Source organism: Calliopsis andreniformis, unplaced genomic scaffold (assembly GCF_051401765.1).
Source record: "Calliopsis andreniformis isolate RMS-2024a unplaced genomic scaffold, iyCalAndr_principal scaffold0022, whole genome shotgun sequence".
NCBI lineage: Eukaryota > Metazoa > Arthropoda > Insecta > Hymenoptera > Andrenidae > Calliopsis > Calliopsis andreniformis.
The window spans coordinates 11029569-11047103 of NW_027480432.1; the positions used below are offsets into that span (position 1 = coordinate 11029569).

Genomic DNA, 17535 nt, shown 5'->3' on the forward strand with positions numbered 1-17535 from the left:
TTACATACACTTATAAATTACCTTACTAAATTAGTAATAAAATACCTTGTTAAATTTGTATAAAATAATTTTCGCTTAATTTCGAAAATAACTGACAAACATATTGTTTCAGAATCACTCTTCTATCGTTTTCCATCTTCTGTGTGTTCGGTACCATCGTTTTGGTGGCCTATATGTATAAATACCGCAAGCTCAAAGTATTTAAGGTCGCTTCACCTATATTTCTATCCATCACACTTTTAGGTTGTGCTATTATGTATCTCGAAGTATGTATATAATTTCTTGCAGTTACATACTTTTATAATTATGTATATAATTAACTAACCCTCAACTGGTATGGCGTCCGTATTTATAGCATAATATATTATTCCATATACTGCTAGACCGTATAGAAATAATTCTTTATGATAGTATACAGAAAATTTGCAACTTCACAATTTATTAATCTGTATTTACTACTATTTCACTGACTATTTTTCATATTCAGTACTAAATGCTGGGACGCCGTTATACCAGATAAAAATTAAATGCTATTAAGATGTCATGACTATATATTCCTCCTAATTTGTTATTGTCTATTCAGATGGCTGCCATATTTCCTGTCTTGGACATGTATTCCTGTATCGCTACAAAATGGACGAGACACCTTGGTTTTTGTATTTCCTACACTGCATTGTTAATGAAAACTTGGCGGTAAGGAAACTAAAAATACGTAATATCAAAAACAAATGTGTAAAGATATCGTATACAAAAAGTATTTTGTATACGATGAAAAAACTATTTAGAAAAATTCTATTGAACAAAGCTGTGGCACGACGCATATTATATGCATTGGATTATAGTACGAGGAAAATTGGGAGTCTATACGGTGCACAAACACCGTCCTGGAAGGGTTAAACATGCCTGTATCTGATAACGGATGGTATGATATAACTACACATGATATTCATCTTCGCGTAAAAATAAGTCGAAATTGCAGAATAAGATTTTTTAAATAAAGCTCACTATCTGAACGAAATCTATGTTAATGCTGAAAACAACTTTCGATTTGATGCACGCATACTCAACAAATTATTAACACGTTAAGCGTCCAAATAATCAATGTAGAATAAACGTGATAAAACTGATTTCTTTAGATTTTAGAACATTAAGTATTTCACCTTTGTTAGAATTCTGGTAGTATAATGTACAGGATGTATAAATAACTATACGTCATGACCATTTCAGCTGAATTCTGCACCTCTGGATTGACGGAGACCTGTCAAAAAAGGAACTGACATTGTTCTTGACTTTCTTTTTCTCGATCCAATTTTTTTTATTACAGACTGTTCTGTTGTATTGCCCAAAATTTTAGTTAGTTATAGAATAACAGTAGTTTTCTTATTGTTATCTTCGCTGTCCCAAGAAAATAATTATAGATGCATATGGATAAGAGTATGACATATACAGGGTGGATGGAAAATCGTAGTACAGGGTGTTTTCCTGATATTTTTACATAGAATTACCCCCTGGCCATTGTACTACGATTTTCCATTCACCCTGTATCTATAAAACTATCTGGGACACTGGTTATACTTTCAATGGAAGCCAATGAAGGCAATGTCGAAGTACAAATGTATATCTCTCTGTCTCTTTTCATCACCTTCCTGGCGCATGCGCATTACACTTCAGTACTGGGCATACAAAAGAGACAGAACTATATTCTTCCTATATATCTCTATCCTCCATGAAGCATGCGCGCTACGCTCAAGCAGATGTAAAAGAGATGGAGCAATATACTTCTCATATCTTATCCTTCCATCTTGTCTTCAACACGCAGTTCCGATGCCCCATATCCTCTGATGCATATATGGAGTAGAGTAATGTGATAGAAGCAGAGTTGGGATAACGCGCGACGGTAGGTTATAGTGGGATAATGGTTGCCAGGCAAGCAGAATTTTCCGACATCACTAGTAACGTAGGCAAGACAATAGAAGTGGAGTGAAAGAATGACGCCATCCGAATATTGCATGCGTAATGTGAGGACGCATTTGATTTATTGTTGTTACTCCCCACTTCTACTCCTGTTTTTGTATCTTATTAGTGATGGTAGAAAATTTTGCTGGCCTGACATCCCTGAGTGGGAGTAAGCCATTTATTTCATGTCCCACGATTCCGTCAGCATTGAATTGGTCACGATCTTCGTTGGGGACAAGTAGTCTATTCGGCACGTTTTATAACCTAATATTGGCTGCTCGGTATCCTAGTCAAATTAATGAATAAAGAATATAGCCTATTGCTCATTCTACACGCTTCTGTTTCGCTGTAATAAACTAAAGATAAAGTGGGGGAAATATACGATCTGTGTCGAAGATATCCAATTGATCTCTATTGTGGATAATACTGTATTATTTTAAATACACATGTGAATATAAATACATTGTTACAGTAAACTCACTTTAAAAGATTGACTGGAACTTTAACATCGTTTTTTTGGGGGGGGAGAACAATTAGGTTGTAGCCCATGGTTCTTTTGACACATTTTATGTTCTCAACAAATATTTTATACGACTGGTAAGTTGGCATCTAATAGATCGTAGTAAATCGTCGTAGTTTGTAGGGACGACAAAGATGTCGTGCCAACTTACCAGCAGTACACAATAGAATATGCTGCAATAAAGAAATTTGAATTTGAAAAACTACGTCAAGGACAATTTCGCGTTCTATCGTTTTAACAGATATTCACCGATCCTGTTGTGGTGGTTGTGGTATTTAATTTTTATACATCCTATACATTTGTATGAAAAGTGTACCTGAAGTGCAATTTAAATAAAATCTTTGTTACAGAGTTTCCCTCACATACCGTGTCAAAAGCGCACATAAAGTCAAATTAACTGACAAGCAACTGCTTCAGTGGATGGTTCCCATACTATTAGTAATGTTAATTTATCTTGGTACATGGACGTTAAGTGCACCGCCTTATGCCGAAGTGATAGCTGATAACTACGATCTTAAATTCTATCAGTGTTCTTTTAACTGGTGGGATCATAGTTTAGCAATCGGTAATGACATTTTATGAAAGTTAGGAAAATACCAAAAATGATTCATCATATATACAATACTGTCTAGCGATGGGACCCTTACACATTGGCTTCCTATTCCAATTGTTATCTCATCCAGCGAACTTTATCGAAGATTGATTATGGAACAGAATTCGCCTGACTATTAAAATTTTCAAGGACTCTCCAAACTGACGCAAAGTATTTGATGCAAATCGCTAATATCGTGAATATTTCCCATCGGTTTGGGAACTTTAACTTTTTGAGGGATATTGGCAAGGAATGCCAAGTGAGCAGAACTTTCTGATATCATGTCACTACAATTGAAGTAGAAGTGGGAATATGAGAAAGTTCTGCCGCTTGGTGTCCCTGACTAACACATATATGTACGTTTAATTTTTCTTAAATCCATGTATGATTACAAAAGATACAATATGAAGTAGATATGCTGCACAAAATTCCTTAATAAAAAGAAAACAAAGGACATTCAATCAATTGATTCTTTCATGCAATTACAACATACTATACAGTTTTATAATAGACTTACTTACCTGATACGGCAATAAAATTACTTTATTATTAGAAAATCTTTGTTATTTTGGGAAACAAAATTTGCAAGTATTTAAAACGCATTTAGCTACGAGAATTAAATTTTAGAGAATATTTATGATATTCATACTTCTGTACGAGAAATTTCGTAATATTTTTTACGATTGTTTGTTTTCTTTACCTTTTTAAATATATTTTAAATAAATACATTTGTAAATAAAATTCAACTACTTTTTTGGTTCTAAAAAATTTGTCCCTTAAGAGGTTAATTTATCCTTAATAATAATACTGCGTTGATATATACGAGCAGTATTGCCATATGCCAGGACAAAATCATTGCCTAATGACGTCATAAAATAGACGAGCGAGGGTACCACAGGCAGTGTAGTCAAATACTGTGTCATACATCCACTCTTCTACTGTGTGACGTCACTGGAGGACATTTAATCTCAGCATATGACAATACTGCATACGAGTCTCATAGATGGCTCTACCAACCATAGCGTTAACCGCAGACGAGTCATTCAACTGTATTCCTCCCTATGGCCGTACTTTTACCTCAAAAGAATCGCTTAGACAGCGTTGTTATAGAATGGATCTCATTGATATAGTGTTACATTATAACCACTAATTGATTTAGTTACAATAAATTTGACGATATTTGTCTTATAAATTATTGCTTAATATGAATTATAATTATAACACAAATAAAATTAGAAGCGATTATTTATAATTAAATGGTACATAATACAATCTTTCGTTGCAGGGGAAATTATGTTCCTTGCATGGGGTATCAAAGTTTGTTATAACGTTCGCAACGCAGAGAGCCTCTTTAATGAAGCCCGTTTGATAAGTTACGCAATTTATAACATAGCTGCTGTGAATATCACCATGATCGCAATACAGTATGCTTTTTTGTTTTTAAATATACATAGAGTAATGCATATAAAATAAAAACCCCTGTTTCTAAATTAAATAACTCTAATTTATATCTTTAGACAAAAAAGTACATAAATGAGAACTCTATCTATTAACGATTACGAACTAGAGGTCATCATTAGGGACTTAGGGAATAATTACAAATTTGTGCTATGCTGCTCAAACCAAAGCAGACAATTTTCTAATGGCAGACAACATTCTTGGAGGTGTAAAAATAATCCAAATAATAGGCCCTTGGCTAAGGGGGAGAATTATCGCATGACTCAACAGATGAGTCATCGGTCTCGATTAAGTGCAAGACGATCGAAATGGGCTTTCCTTTGATCGTTGCTCAAGAAAAAATATTCAACGACAAAAATTGATGAATCAAATGTTTAACAATACATGAGAGAAGATTTGAGGAAAATACTTATAGGATAAACTAACAAGAAACACCATCAAAGTGATCTTAAATATATTAATAAATGCACCTTTGATGAATTAAAAGTTGTTAATGAATTCATATGTCATTTATCAAACTTGCTTAGTTAATTTACATAACTGAATATTGCTAAATGGACTTTACAATGAAGTATAATGTTCGTGATCTTTAATGAGATATGACTTAACAGGCTGACTATCATAAAAAAATTAATTTGAAATCTGTTCTTTAAGTTTTCAACTTCATCTCCATCAATAATACTACATAAATATATTAATGCGTGCTTTTTTATATGCATCGCTCTAGTGCATATAGACTGTTCCAGAACTGGCGATGCAATCCAAAAGTTAGACTACATGAAAAAATAAGTCAAAAATATAGAATGAACGTTTTTGATATCATGCTTCGTTTTGGAGAGAATTGAATTGGAATTATGATCTGGTACTAGTGTATGGAAGTATAGTGTAGGTTGCTTGAAGGGTACACGGGGTATCTTTGCGGTAAGCTAGAAGCATTTCCCTTTACTCGTTTACCACTTAAATACTTGAAACTGTACTTCGATACAGTGGTACTCGAAAACTAAATATGATATCAAACAATTTTATTTTACATTTTCGCGACTTATCTTTTCATGTAAAATCACTATCTTTCAGCTTGCACTACCACTTCTGGGACATCCTGTATAATATTATGAATTAGAAAAATTAAATATACCTTATTTCTTGCAGTCTTTTCATTTTCCCTCACGCTGGACCGGATATTAAATATTTATTAGGTTTCTTGCGAACGCAACTTTCTACATCTGTAACTGTGTTCCTCGTGTTTGGACCCAAGGTAATGCATATTCTTTCAATCATTTTACTCTTCATTGCAGTCCTAGCAGAATACATATATTCTGAACGATAGGACCGATAACAGCTGACAGGAATTTTAACACTGATTTTCCATACTAAAGAACGATGAAAACTACGAATTATAAATTTACGTTTAAGGTTTCCTTTTCGAATTGTTAGCTGTTGAATGTATGCGTCAAGTACGTCTAGCGCGACCACTTATTATTCTTTTATCGACATAGGTTAGCTAGACCAGGGGCGGTAGTGACAATGTCGTAACTACTTAATTGTAAAGAGATGAACATGCTTTGTAGTTTAGATATTTTCAAATCTTCGAATACTTTTCGTGGACACTTTCAAGCGTTTTTTTTCCACGTAGTGAAAAATCTTTGAAAAGTATCTCTAAATGGTGTAAGGACTATGGTGTTTCCATCTGATGTGTAACGACAGTCATATCCTGCTAAATAGTAGCATCGCTATCACTCCCCGAGCTGAGTGATGTGAAGCGGCAGGTACCTGGACTGCTTCCTCTCTAAAGACTGGCTGAGACATCGCAAATCTCTGGCTTCAATGCTGGTCGGCCAGGTCGTTCCTTGCCAAAGGTCTCATCGCTGTCTGTAGCCTCACTCCATTAGATCACACTGTTGCTCCCGGTGATGTGCATTAGAGGCCGTCCGTGCTCAAAAAGGATTCATTTCTAACAGCACTCATGCAAGATCATAAGTGTCAGAGATATTTTATGTACATTTTTGGTATATTTTCAACAATCAAGAACTGGAAAATGAGGCCTTAAATATAACAAGAATTTGTGATTCGCAATTTTCGTTTTATTTTAGCATGTGGAATCACCTCTTAAAGTTTTAAACATATTGTAAAATATCCTGTGTATTTGTAACTACAGGTAACCCGAGTTTTAAGAGGTCAAGGAGATCAATGGGATAGTCGTGCCAGAGCACGTGGTATTACAGCGAGTTTTTCATTGAATGGAACTGATCTAGTACCTGAAGAAACGACAGACTTAATCCAAGAAAATGAAGAACTAAAGGTACCTAATCTCAAATTAATAACACATATTCTAAAAATACTGTTTCTTTAGATGGAAACCGTACCGCTTCTCCTTCCCATATTTTTTGACGCAACATTGGCTCATTGCAATTTACACTGTATACTAGGTGTAAATAATATATGTGCTAATATTTTAAAGAATGTAGAGAAGTCCGAATGGAGCACAAAATCTTCTATCAAAGCGTTGGACACTTTAAGCAAACTGTTATAGGACATTTTGTGTTTCATTTCAGTTCCTTTACCATTCTTTAAAATTTCAGCACGTATTTTGTTTACACCTTGTATAAACGTAACTAAATATCTACATATTATAAGGTTTGTAAATTATTAAGACACCAATCTGTCAATGTTTTCGTTTAATACTTAACTGGCGGGCGACTCCACTGTAGTGTCATGTGATTGTCAACGGTTGGTGGCTGATAACTCCACTGTGGCGTCACGTAACTGTCAATACGTATCGATTGGTGGTTACTGTGACGTAATGTGTTTTCCAATTTTTAATGCTTGGTAAAAATGGCTGAAATTAGCCGACTAGTAGAGTTAAGAAATATTCCATAAAATTAATTTACAACAGTAATCACATTATTATTATTTGGATGTTCAACAATTACGAAACAATCTCTGTATCTTCAACAAACAGTAAATCATGTCTCCCGTAACAAAGTAACATACAAATTCAAGTAGAATAAAGGCTAACAATAACTGTCTATTAGCCTGTTTAATATTTTTAAGAAATGATTAATGAAAATCCATATTTATCATTATTGAGTATGGTGTGTAATGTAGGAGGAAATTCAAAAATTGGCGGCTCAAATTGAATTCATGAAAATCGTACACATGGAAATGTACAATCGTCATATAAAACCAAAAGCAGGTGGATATTTCAGTACCCACGGCCATGGTCATGGTCATCTCTCTTCGGCACAAAGTCCTATAGGAAAAAGTTCGACAGCTAGTTTCATATTGAAAGTATGTATCTAAGTCGCCTTGTAGTTCTTCATGCATTTGTTTTTATCATAAATAGGCTAAGTTAAGAACATATTGAAGAATACAGTCAAATAAATTATTGAGCAGACAGCCGTGGAGCGAGGAGCGACTGAGGCCGCGGCTGCCGCGGTCGAGGACTCTACTTTTCCTTCTGGAAGTTTGCATAGAGCACGGAGAATGGAAATCCTCAGAGAGCGGAAAGCGGGACGTGAAAGAGAACGAGAAAAAGAACGAGAAAAGGAGAGGGAAAGGGTGAAGGAAAAAGAAATGGCCAAGGATAAAGAGAAAGATGAAAGAGAAAACGAAAAAAAGAAGGAGAAGCGAAAAGAAGAGGGAAAACAAGAAGAAATGCAACAAGAAAATACAGCAACAAGTGGAGAGAAAGTCTGACTAGTACTACATAGTGAAGAGGTAACAGTATGTACACATTTTTTTAATATTTTCGATTCTAAAATCTATCGCTCACGAATGGATTGCATTCTGATTAAGGAAATAAAATAGAATTGTGATCATTATAGTCCAATTGAAACGAGTTGAATTTTATCCTAACGAGTATAGTGTCCTGCCCATGTATAGCGATTTCGTAAAAACAAGGGTTCAAGATCTTCGTGTATCTCAGTATTTCGGTAGCGTATCAAGCACCCAGGTGAGGGCTAGTGTAGTTTCTCCAAACTCTGCGTTGACAACTTCACGGTTAAGGAAAATTTTTAGCATTGGATCCAGGAGAAGAGTAAATAGACTTGAAACGTACACTCCAAGGGGGCGTAATACCTTCTTCAGAAGCGAAACCTCTGAGGGCCATATCAATATGTGGAAAAGAGGTGACATGGATAGGAGGGAGGAGGGAAGAGGGCGGTAAACTAGTATTATAAACTAAACTAGGGTGGTAACGCCAAGAAACAGAGATCTCTCTGGAGAAAGAGTTTAGGGGGAACAAACGCGGGAGTGAGTCGATTGAGGGGTAGAGGTATACACTCCTAAGAGGGATTGGTCCCTCCTTGGAGGCGGAACCTCGGGGTGGGCGTAGATGAGGAGGTGGAGCAATTTTAGGGTAATTGGATGGACGTGGACCAAAAACTGACCAGGGATAACCAAACAGGCAGAGAAATGTCTAATCCTACATGATTTTAGTGAAGTAAGATACAGCTCTAAACAAAGATGCAGAAAATACATTTGACGACTTGTACCCACGAGAGTGGGTTCTACCTGAGTCGCTATGCATTGGGGAGACAGTATAGTATGATGTAAGACAGGTCTACTTAATTGTTGGAATTGGAAACTTGAGTCCTTCTCGCATTTCCTAGAACAGAATGAAATACAAAGTTGAGCTGGTCATATCGTAGATATACAATCAGTGGAAAGAATCAGACTAGAATGTACAGTGGAAAGATAAGATGAAGCCCAGCGAGAGGACACAGAATATTGAAGTGTTATTCTATCTGTAAATTAGTAACAACTCCTTAACCCTTTCATTACTGTTCGCGCCTATATGCGTTTTAGAAATTTGATAGCAATGTACTGTTGACTCCAATGGATGTTTATTGACGCTCACGTTAATTTGGTCAACCTGACGTTAGTACCGCCTACAAGTTCTGCTCACCTGACGACCCTGGGTAGGCCATAAGGAGGTGATTGTATTAGAACCAACCAGATCTGCTGTCCCTTCGTTGGACTTCTTATCTCTGCTCAGTACTTGTATATGTGTTTATTATAAGTTATTTGAATATGTTGCAGCTAGATAAATGCTTGTTGTCCACAGTTTTCTCAGTTTTTCTTCATAAAGAAAAATAAAAAACTGATATATTATTTTCCGAAGAAGATCCACGATTGTTCTTATACGATGGAATACAAGCAACATTTAACTGGCAATTCTAGGGAACATATAAATAACACATTCTTCGTAGGTTCTATTGATTCATAAATAAACTCATTATAATATAATTTAATCGTTATATTTTTTTAAATGAAATTTAAGATCTTTTCGCGTGTGCATAAAAGCTATATAATTTTTATATATTTCTTTCCAAATTTCAAAAAAGACTAATTTAGTATTCGGAAACAGAAACCTTAACCCATTAAGGTCCAAAGTTGCGTAAAGGCAACATAATTTAAAAATGTAAATGCATACATCATATATATTTTGCACCTTGTTCATTATTTTCCCGAGACAAAAAAGACATTTTATGATAATAGACGCTATACAGGGTGTTTCGGAACTGCACTGCATAACTTTAGAGCATGATTCCAGACACCAAAATAAGGCGAAAATCAAGAATAACGATTTCGTGTTGGAGGCTTCCTTTGTTAGTTGTAAGCGTCTAAAGATGTAGTGGAAATCACCAGAAATGAGTCCACGTGGGGACTTCAAGCAGTGGTTGTTCGCTTGGTAGTGTAGCCCTGATCCAAAAGAGGGCAGAGGTCACTCACCGTCGCATCGCGCGTCGAACAGCTGACATTTCCTCTCCCTTGCGTTAGGGCTACACTACTGTGCGAAGAACCACTGCTTGGAGCTCCGCGCGAACTCATTTCTGATTTCCATCAAATTTTCAGATGCTTACAACTAACAAACGAAGCCTCCAACGCGAAATCGTTATTCTTGATTTTCGTCTTAAATTGGTATTTTGAATCGTCACAAGTTATACCGTGCTTTTCAGAAACACCCTGTATAGACACTCACTAAATGAAAAAGGTCCACTGATAAAAGTCTATGACTTACATACAGCTGGTGTACTCTAGTGCTATAAATGCTTCAGTTTATTCAGTTTCTAAAAAGTTGTAGAATTTTGATCAAGGAGGAGAACTAGTATTGAAAGAAGTTTTAAGCGTATTCTCTAATATGCCCTTCCGTAACAGTAACATGGAGAAACAGAATTCAATAATTTGAATTCACTACAACAAATAATGAATAAAATGATGCGTTTATGCAACTGTAGAGCTTAGTAGGGTTAAAAGGACTGTCACACCGTACGCAATACAAAATGGCTTAATAAACTAAGCGTTTCCAGCCATTTGTGTACGTGAATTTTTTCCATTGTTTTTTCCATTGAGAATATAACCTCCAAAGATGTTCTACGTGTTTGCAGATATTCTGTATACAGAATATTTAAGCTAAAGTTTTATAAAAAATTGTTCCATACACGTTTCTTCTTTTTTTTTTTTTCTTATAGAATTAGAATTTGCGAATAAAAATATAGGTTTCTTTTTGAAAAGTGAAAATTGACCTTCAAACAGCTTTGAAAATGTGCAATAAGTAAACAGTAAATAGGACAGTTGTACTTGTATACCTCTTGAAACTGTTCAACTTTCGTATTCAACATTTTTCCTAAAAGTTGTTTTTATTATCTATAATAATGGTAATAATTTTGATATTACTATCATTCACAGATATGGTTATGACGAATGCAGTGCATTAGAATATAAAGGAGAACCAGAAAGCATGGCAGATGTGTAATCGTGCACGTAATATCCGAACAAAGGAAAGAAATTTAAACATGTGGTACCCACACTAGATATACATATAACACCCTGTGTTCGTATAAATCAAAGAAATTCAATCAGTAAATCGATGATGTATTAATGCGCTCATGTCATTTGTTTGTGATAGTAACTTTACCATAAATTGTGTATGTTACCATAAAACTATATTTTTATCTGCGATGAAAAAATATTAAATTCAAAAATACCAAAAAACGTCATGAACAATATCGTTAGAGCAACAAAGTTTCAATTGCTTTTTTCATGTTCGTTATAACATGAATATTTATCATTGAAGTTAGATTCTTCATGTTTTATTTTAGTGGAATTGTACCTAAATCGAAAATGCTCTTATTTTGATAATAACGTGGTTTTTTAACGAGCAGTTCATTTACAGAAAAGGGAAAATTATTGGATATATATGTAATGTTCATTTCATTGCAGTAACTGTTTTCTTAATACGTCCGATTGCTTGTATAGATACCTATTCAGAGAAACGAATATAAAATGAAAGAAAAATATAATGACTATTGTTGCGTCCAATTAAATTTATGCATTGGTTCCTAATTTACATTGACACACATAAGTTAAATATCTTTCAAAGTAATGACTGTAAAATGACTGTGGACACCCATTTTTAAACATATCCGTTGTAATATTCTTTTCATTAATTTGTCAAGCCTTTTAACATTATTGTTTTATAAGGGTTATATCATAATATTATTATGTCTGACTTTTAAGTAGTTCTTTACGTGTATCCTTAAACCACGTACCAATTTTCGTCGTGGATAACTGAAATCATATCATGAAATGTACCGACTAACTAATCATTTACAGTATTCTAATCGATAAGGTTGTTTAACTCTTTGTGTAACAACTTTTTAAGAGCGCAAAAATTGTTAGGAAGCATAAAAGCTACATAAAAAACAATGACCATTAATATCGATGCTTTACACTTGTACATCGTGTTAAGAAAAATGGGAAATTTTAAACATTTGTTTTTTATGCTGTAAAATAAAATTAAAGGAATTATCGTGGCTTTGTGTGTTTGAAAAAACAAAAGAACTGAAAACAAACTTTACAGTATACGTTTTGGTGAGCAAATTACTGAAATCTATTAGAAAATCTGTTATGTAAAAGCAATACTATCGACTAGAGAATTAAATACTGTGTGTCGAATACAAATCAGAAAAAATTGAGACATTATTGTGACAGTATCCGACGAAATTGTCGATGTACCGACAATACATATAAGTTAAGGGAGTAAAAGTTGCTTATGATCTAAACACTTTTTTGTATGATTATGTATTTAAAAAGAGCAGACTTCTTTGATAACATCTTTTTGATTTTTATAACAAATATTTGAAATTGTGAAATCAACTTATCATATTTTTTTAATTTTGCATATCCTTCCATATCCTTTCGTATTCTTTTTTATTCTTATATATAGTAAATAAATTTTGCAAATACTCTTGTACTGTCTCCGTAGAATAACTTATTAAGCGTTCAGATTGAAAGTAAATACTGCAATTCGCTTTTTGTTTACTTTAGTATGTCTTTTGACTGCAATTTATACACATATGAATAATTATTTACAAAGCAGTCCCCATCTTCGATAGCAATGACCTTGAAATATATTATCCATAATCAGTATCACAGTATACACTGCATAGCTCTATTTACTTGCGTGAGTGTCATATATCGCAAAACTGTGGTTACTTGTAGCCATGTGCCGGAACAAAATGTCTTCTACAGATGTCATAGAGTAGAAGAGTAGGAATACTACAGGGTATTTAATTGCATTATCTGCAGTACCCTTATTTTTTTTCTCTATGACGTCACTGGAAGCAATTTTATCCCGGCATATGGCAATACTGTGTTGGCTATATAGAGTTAGCTGAACTGCTGTTTCGATGACAGTACGATTCTGCTAGTCAAACAATCGTATTCTTTAATATTATAGCAGAAATATTTCTAGTTTTTTGCAAATTATAAATTATATTATATTATATCGTATTATATCATATTCTTCCCTAATTTTCTCATTATTATTATCTAAAACTTAATTAAAACCTAATCTAAATCGGCGTAGTCGGTCATTTTACGATGCGCGGTAGCCTATAACTAAATCCTAACCTAAACCAAACACAATAGACTACTGACTTTCTGTTTCTATTTTTAACTTAACTTTGAATTTGGTTTTAATTTGCAACAACCATGAGACGACCAGCTAAGCTGAAGCATAATAATCTCAATCATTTTGAGGTAAATAGTAGTTTTGCGTATATTTTTGAATATAAGAGCGAGCGGTGGTTACAAAATATGGAAAAGTTCAAAATACTGTCCCTAACAGCTTGTTTCCAGGTCACTGAAATCGATGAGTAGATCTGCTTTCTAAATAATTACTTACATATACATATAATTTATAACGATGTAAGTTGAAGGAAGTTATTGAAACATGAGTGAGTTGAAAGTACATAAGAACTCAAAAATTGTTGTATCGCACAAAGTACTAATAAGTAATGAGCACAGAAAACATTTTATTATACGATTGGAGTATACAATTAAATTGAAAATATGTCACGCGATGACGCATTTTATACGACAATAAGATACAATCTAAGATATTTTATCATTATAATTCATTGGCGAAAATCATAAATTGTCATTATCAAACGTATTTGCCAAACGTGTTTTCATTTTGATTATTGAGCCTTTCAAAAGTTATTTAAGTAAAATTATATCTGTTAACAAGAAACTGATAAGTACCTTTATACGTAGCAACTTTATACATTAACGCTGGGCTGCTCAACTAACAGCTTGCGGACCAAGCATGGCTCCGTTCCCTAGATACAGGGTAACCATATACCGGGACTCGAGTAGCCAGATTGCGTTATAAAATGGCTGACAGTAACGACATAAAGTAGAAGGGAAGGAGTATTGCATAGTATACGATCACACTGCTGTTCCCCCATTCTTTTACTCTATATCACTGGCAGCTATTTTGTCCCGGTATTTGGCTACTCTGTAGAGTCATAGGAGAAGCACCTCTATCATATCTACTTGAGTCTATTGTATGTGTTGTGTTCGTGTGACGAACTGGCGACTCATAACTCATAAGCAGCGTTTAATATCTCCCGCTAGTACAGACTGACTCAACTGATGCATGATGGCAGGAGAACAGAAAGGTGCTGGTGGGAGAACGGACTAATTGATGATGAGGACTGCGTGGTCCGCGGCAAAAAGGATGTTAAGCAGTCCTGCATTAACATATTAACGTACACGACTTATACTTTCCTTGTTAGAGGAACTATTTGTTAGATATTATATATATTCTTTTATATGTAATATACATATGTATAATTCGCGTATAATGTAAAAGTAAGACTTTTATTCATATTGATGAGTTTTGTTTTAATATTTTTAAAAAATAATGTGAGTATATTATAAAATATTAAAAATCGAGAAGCTGTTATACAATCGTAGAACAAAATTGCTATAAAGGAGAGCTAATGGGATAATTATATTTAAGATAATTATACATAGCAATCACGCATTGTATCTTGAAACATATGGAAATCGTAAATTGTTCAAAGCAGTATTATTTGCTATAGACAAGAGTCCGTCGAGCTTAAAAGAATACATGTAACTGGTAATAGTTGAAAAATTAATGAAATTCAACATTTTTTAATCACCTGCATTTTCGTTACGAATATTATTGTAAATACATAAACTATATCGTTGTTTATGTCTAGCATGTTTATCATTATTGTTAAGTAATATATTACAAATACATTAACACTCCAAAATGTGTAGGTACTTGCGATTAAGACGTTTCTATTCAAATTAATTTAACAAAAAAAATTACTTTCCTAGCTTTCTGTCAAATTTGAATTTAAATATTTTGCAGTGGGTAGTGTGATGTAAATTATATGAATTTATAACACAGTACTAGTTTAAGACTTAAACCGTGGAATATTGTTACTATAACTTGAGACAGCGTTCCTGCAGCATTATATTATAATTAAAGTAAGTGTTCCTGGTAAAATGTACATTTTATTTTAAGTTGTAACAAGATCACGTGCCACTAACAATTTTTTAGTTATTTAATATACACAGCAGTCTTCGTATTCACTTACTGGTTACTTGAGGACGAAAAAAAATAAAGAAACCAAGATAGAAATATGTAGACATACAAGAAATATCGAATTCTGTATTTTACAACAGATTTTCATGAAAATAATACCAATCAATTCCTTGAGTTGCCCTCCTAAAAATTGTACCAATGACCTAATTTAGACTTTTTAACGATTGTTAAGTACCACATTGAAGATAGCGTTATTTTAATTGAGAAAATATAGATACCAATTAATGTTACTTTTATCACGGTACACCAAAAAATGGAGAAGTTCAATTTTGTGAAAAGTTACAAGTTAAACTTACGCAGTATTATTTCCGCAGAAGATCACGCTCAGACTTACCGCGATCTTCTTCGAGGACAAGTATGTATACGTAGTGGTTTCGGCGCACTTTGTAACTTAATGCGGTATGTTTGACGTGTAAGGTGTAGCAAGAGCGGTATACAGTAGCTACAAACTATAAGCAGTGATGCCCAACGAGCAGAAGCACTTAACGTCACTACAATAGGAGTAGGAGTGGGATAATGACGCCTCTGACCGTATTGGGCCCCTAGCAGGCTAGCAGGGTTGCCATCTATACCACTTACCTTTCCGTCCCTCCCCTAGCTGTGCTGCGGAGCCTGCCTTCGATTGCCCCACTCCTCTCACTGGAGAGCAGGTAGGGAACCTAACGGATGTTCTTTTGTGCTACGCGACCCTACGGACAGCTTTAGCTTGCATAAGTATACGGTTCTTTCGGAACACCCGCTGGCAGGCCCCACGCGGCAGGCATCAGCGTTAGTGAGAGGAGTGGGGCAACCGAAGGCAGGCGCTGCAGCACAACTAGGCGAGGGACTGAAAGGTAAGGGGAATCGAGAGACTCTCGGATGGCAACGCTGGTCCCTAGTCCTGCTTCTATCGTAGTGACTTTAGGAAGTTCTGTTCGCTTGGTATTTCTAACTATAACTTTTAATCGACATTTCCTTTGCAGTAAACGAGGCAGTGGGATATATATTTTTTCTCACTCTAGCACTATGTACCTTGTCCATGTTTTAAATGGATGAACACGCTCCGAGTTGGTCGACTTCAATTCACCCTCTATTTGTGTATAGTAATTTAATAATTATTTTATCTATGTAAATATTAGTTATTACAAACACCAACGATAGTTATTCTATTAATTAAGAATAATATACAGGATATGTGAAAACATAAAAGTGTTATTTGAAGTTGTACCCGAAGTATTGATTTTAATGAAAAAATAAGGGAAATACATTGCTGTTTTGAAATTAGGTTTGGATTAATTCGAAAAGTAAATATTTATTTTTTCTATTTTTAAATTGATATGTTTTTTGTTGCAAAGGATGGGTTTGCAACAGTGCTATCTTCCAGGAATATAAGGTCTTTATCTCCGAAGAAGATTACGGTTCTGATATATGATCTTTTTAGGGAATTAAACTTTAGGAGTAACAAGAAAGTAGACAATCCTCTATTAGCCCTTAAGTCCTTCGAGTTTTCTCCACCAAATGGTTTTTAAACATAATTATGTTAAGCAGTGAAAAAAAGGCAGTTTTTAGTATATTTTAATTTACAAGGTATTAATATTACAATTACTTTAAGATTACACTAGTATTGCAAGATGACGGGACAAGATGTCTTCCAGTGACGTCAGAGAATAGAATGGGGATATTGCATCTTTCGTGGTATCAGAATATCTACATAAAAAGAGTAGATTATCATGTTAGAAAATCAATTTAAAAAAAAAGATTGAAAGCATAAAAATGAAAATGAATATTCATTTTATCAGATACTATCATTACTTCATTATATTAATAATTTAAAGTGATACCTGTATGCTCCGTCTTGAAATCAAAATACTCATTTTTAAGTGTAATAATTAACGTTCGCATATTAACATAAAGTAATCATTAAATCATTATAAAAGTTATATGATAGCGAATTTGTAAATTGGAATATGTTTGGTATGTCTACACGCGAACCAAGTCGCACTAATGCTAGAGTGAGAAAGCCTTGTATTCCGCACTCTTCTGTCTCGCCGTAGACAGCTACAAAGAAAATGGTGAGAGTAGCAGTGATCTTCTCTGGAGGCA

The 17535-nt window shown here is 34.3% G+C and overlaps 1 protein-coding gene across 6 annotated transcripts in view; it reads left to right on the forward strand.

Moving 5' to 3' along the window:
- LOC143186901 (putative G-protein coupled receptor CG31760) overlaps positions 1-11854 on the forward strand; it is a 62716-nt gene extending 50862 nt beyond the window's left edge. For 3 of the 6 annotated variants that reach the window (XM_076390744.1, XM_076390749.1, XM_076390745.1), the window contains 9 exons: positions 113-266; positions 584-693; positions 2827-3041; positions 4354-4492; positions 5676-5781; positions 6682-6825; positions 7632-7814; positions 7917-8243; positions 11217-11854. In XM_076390744.1, the coding sequence (XP_076246859.1) occupies positions 113-266; positions 584-693; positions 2827-3041; positions 4354-4492; positions 5676-5781; positions 6682-6825; positions 7632-7814; positions 7917-8222 (1357 nt within the window). In that variant the 3' untranslated portion in view covers positions 8223-8243; positions 11217-11854. Of the gene's footprint in view, positions 1-112; positions 267-583; positions 694-2826; positions 3042-4353; positions 4493-5675; positions 5782-6681; positions 6826-7631; positions 7815-7916; positions 8250-11216 lie in introns of all 6 variants that reach the window. The other 3 variants (XM_076390746.1, XM_076390748.1, XM_076390750.1) reach the window with 3 other exon arrangements.
- The last annotated feature ends 5681 nt before the right edge of the window (positions 11855-17535 follow it).